We start from the raw sequence: 3282 nt of genomic DNA on the forward strand, positions 1-3282 counted from the left end.
ATGCCTAATGACACTGAGGTTGCCATATTTGTTTTAATGGGCTTCACCGACCGCCTAGAGCTGCAAGTTATCCTCTTCTTACTGTTTCTTGCAATTTATCTATTTACCCTAGTGGGAAATCTGGGATTAGTTGTGTTAGTTGTAGTCGATTCCCGACTCCATACCCCTATGTACCATTTCCTTAGTGTGTTATCTTTCTTGGATGCTTGCTATTCATCAGTTGTCACTCCTAAGATGTTGGTCAATTTCTTGGCAGAGAGTAAGGCCATTTCCTTCTCTGGTTGTATGGTCCAGATGCTTCTCTTTGTTACTTTTGGGACCACTGAATGTTTCCTCTTAGCTGCTATGGCATATGACCGCTATATTGCAATCTGTAATCCTCTGCTTTACACAGCCATCATGTCTCCACAAGTCTATGTGCCTCTCATCATTGGTTCATATGTAGGAGGTATCTCACATGCCATTATACACACTGTGGCTACATTTCGTTTATCCTTTTGTGCATCCAATGAAATCAGACACATCTTCTGTGATATCCCTCCACTCTTGGCCATCTCTTGTTCTGACACTCATGTCAATGAACTACTACTTTTCACTTTTGTGAGCTCGATTGAGATTTTTACCATCCTGATTGTCCTGGTTTCCTATGGATTCATCCTGGCTGCCATTCTGAGGATCCACTCAGCTGAAGGGAGAAGGAAAGTCTTCTCCACTTGTGGTTCCCATCTGACAGGGGTATCCATCTACCATGGCACCATCCTCTTCATGTACCTGAGGCCTACTTCTAGCTATGCTCTGAACCATGACATGGTGGTGTCTGTATTTTATACCATTGTAATTCCCATGTTAAACCCCATCATCTATAGCCTGAGGAACAAAGATGTGAAGGAGGCAATAAAAAAAGTTTCAGGAAGAACAACTTTTTCATTTCAAAAGTAAAGACTAAAGAGAAGTAATGGAAGAATTATGGTTAAACTTCATTTGGGCAATTAAGTGATGAAGTGGATAGAGTGATAAACTTGGAGTTAAAAAATCTGACATTCAGATTTGGCCTTAGATACTGAGTGGGTCAATTGTTTAACTTTTGTCAGCCACAATTTCTTCATCAGTAAAATGAGTATAATTTATCACCTACCTCACAGGGATGTTGTGAGGGTCAAATGAGATTATATATGTATGATACTTTGCAAATTTTAAGACATATACTAATGCTAGATATTCTGATCAAGATCATATATTCCAAATCCTTCATCATAACTTCTCTTACCTTATGACCACTATCCTAGATCAGACTGTCATTTATATCTAACCCTAACTATTGAGGCAGACTACTAATTGAAATTCACCCTTTCAATTTATCCGGTCAATCCACTATGAAGCTGACAAAATGGATTTCCTAAAGAATGTCTTATGTTTTTCACCTGCTAAAAAACCTTCATTGACTCCTTTATGAAAGAATTAAAAGTCTCCCTCCTGCTGTTTAAAGTCTTTCACAAGTTAATTTGATGCCACCTTTTGATGCTTGTTTTATTTTTATTTTCCATTTATCTTTACTATTTTCTTAGATAAATAGGATCTTCCAACATGTATAGTGAAGCTCTCTCAGAGGGGAGAGAAGCCTCAAGGTAGGAAGATAGAGACAGGATAGAAATTTTAGATACCACGAGGGGGATGACGGAGTCAAATTAGAGATATGAGGTGGTCAGAATGAGTCTTTATTAATTATCAATGAGCCACAGCTAAGCTCTGATCAAAGGACCCTTCTGAAGGCTTTTACCAGTCCAGAGATCCATATTTAATACCACACAGGTCAGAGAGATGAATAGAGAAAGATTAAAGATGGAGCTTGGCCAGAGGCCAAGCTCCTGCAAGGACAGCCATCAGCTAGCCTGAAAGAGAAGAGAGAGAGAGAGGTGGAGCTTGCTGGGCTACTTATACACTTTGCTTCCCAGTACATAGGGATGACCCTCATTGGTTAATGACAAGGTGTAGGTGTGGTTTCTCTTAACCAGGCGAGAACAAAGAAACTTGTTTTCCCGCCTAACCTGGGGGAAACTGGGGTCAAGGGTCAGAGGCCTTCCCAGCCATGAGCAATACTGAGCATGCTCAAGACTGAGCATGCTCTCTTTTAAGGCAATCTGCACATACCAACTTTTCCCCTTGCCCATAGCTAGGGGTGGACTGCTACATATAGACACACTTGTGCCACTGAAGAAAGATAGTAACATATGAAACCATAAACATTACTCCTCTTCATGAAGCCTTGGTTTTCCTCAATCTATTTGTGATTTTTTTAACTCGGCTATTTTCTAGTAAATTATTTCCCATAAACTGTTATATATGAAACAAAATCCATCCTCAAAATACCCTTTTAAAATCTTTACATTCCACCTAGTCTTTTCTTATGTGTTTCTTCCCTTTAAAACTCCTTTATACAAGTTTGTTTGTTTTTTAAACCCTCCCTCAAATAATCATGTATGAAGGCTTCTAAGTGGACAAGTTACTTTACCCTCCAGGATTTCACTTCCTAAGAAGCAAGGATCTATGTTTGTTGTCATGGAGGTTGTTCCTAATTACATTGCTTTAGCATTTTCAATGTCTAGTACAATACTTTGGATATAACATGTGATTAAAAATGTTTATTGATTACTCGATCTGCACCTTATTTTTTTTAGGAATGACTATCAATTTACCTTAATGTATCTTTCCAAAGAATTGGATCCATGAAACTTTGTTATTAACTATAGCCATCAATTTGGGGAAAAATTCATTGCTTCCTATATGCTATGTGTTGGTGAAAATGACATTATTCCTCAAAGAACTTACATTTTAATAGAATAATTATAATAAAATATAACTTCTTTCCTTTTTAATACATTATATATGTGTGTATATGCATATATCTATATTACATTTAATATATACATATGGTTTAATATTTTTTTTTCTCAAAGGAGAAGCAAAGGTATAATTTTTCTTGGAATGTTGGACTTGGAGTCAGGAAAAACTGAGTTCATCTCAGATTTTACCAAATGCTTACAAACTGTGTAATTCTAAGGAAGTTACTTAATGTCAGTTTTCTAATGTATAAAATGGTGACAGTGGAACTTACTTCATCATTGAGTAATTGTGAGAGTCAAATAAGAGAGGTAAAGCTGTGTATAAACCTAAACTCACATTTTATTTTTGTTTTCCATTTTTCCTTTCTATCTTCTCAAACACACACAAAAAATTGTCTCCTCCTCGTCCTTCTCTTTCTTTACCTCCTTCCTCTTCTTTTTT

At 37.0% G+C, this 3282-nt stretch overlaps 1 protein-coding gene across 1 annotated transcript; it reads left to right on the forward strand.

The window, feature by feature from the left end:
* Positions 1 to 956, forward strand: LOC100023674 (olfactory receptor 1094-like). The gene is given in 2 exon segments (XM_016422783.2): positions 1 to 915; positions 918 to 956. Coding segments are annotated over 2 exon segments (954 nt in total).
* The last annotated feature ends 2326 nt before the right edge of the window (positions 957 to 3282 follow it).

This window comes from Monodelphis domestica, chromosome 6 (assembly GCF_027887165.1).
Source record: "Monodelphis domestica isolate mMonDom1 chromosome 6, mMonDom1.pri, whole genome shotgun sequence".
NCBI lineage: Eukaryota > Metazoa > Chordata > Mammalia > Didelphimorphia > Didelphidae > Monodelphis > Monodelphis domestica.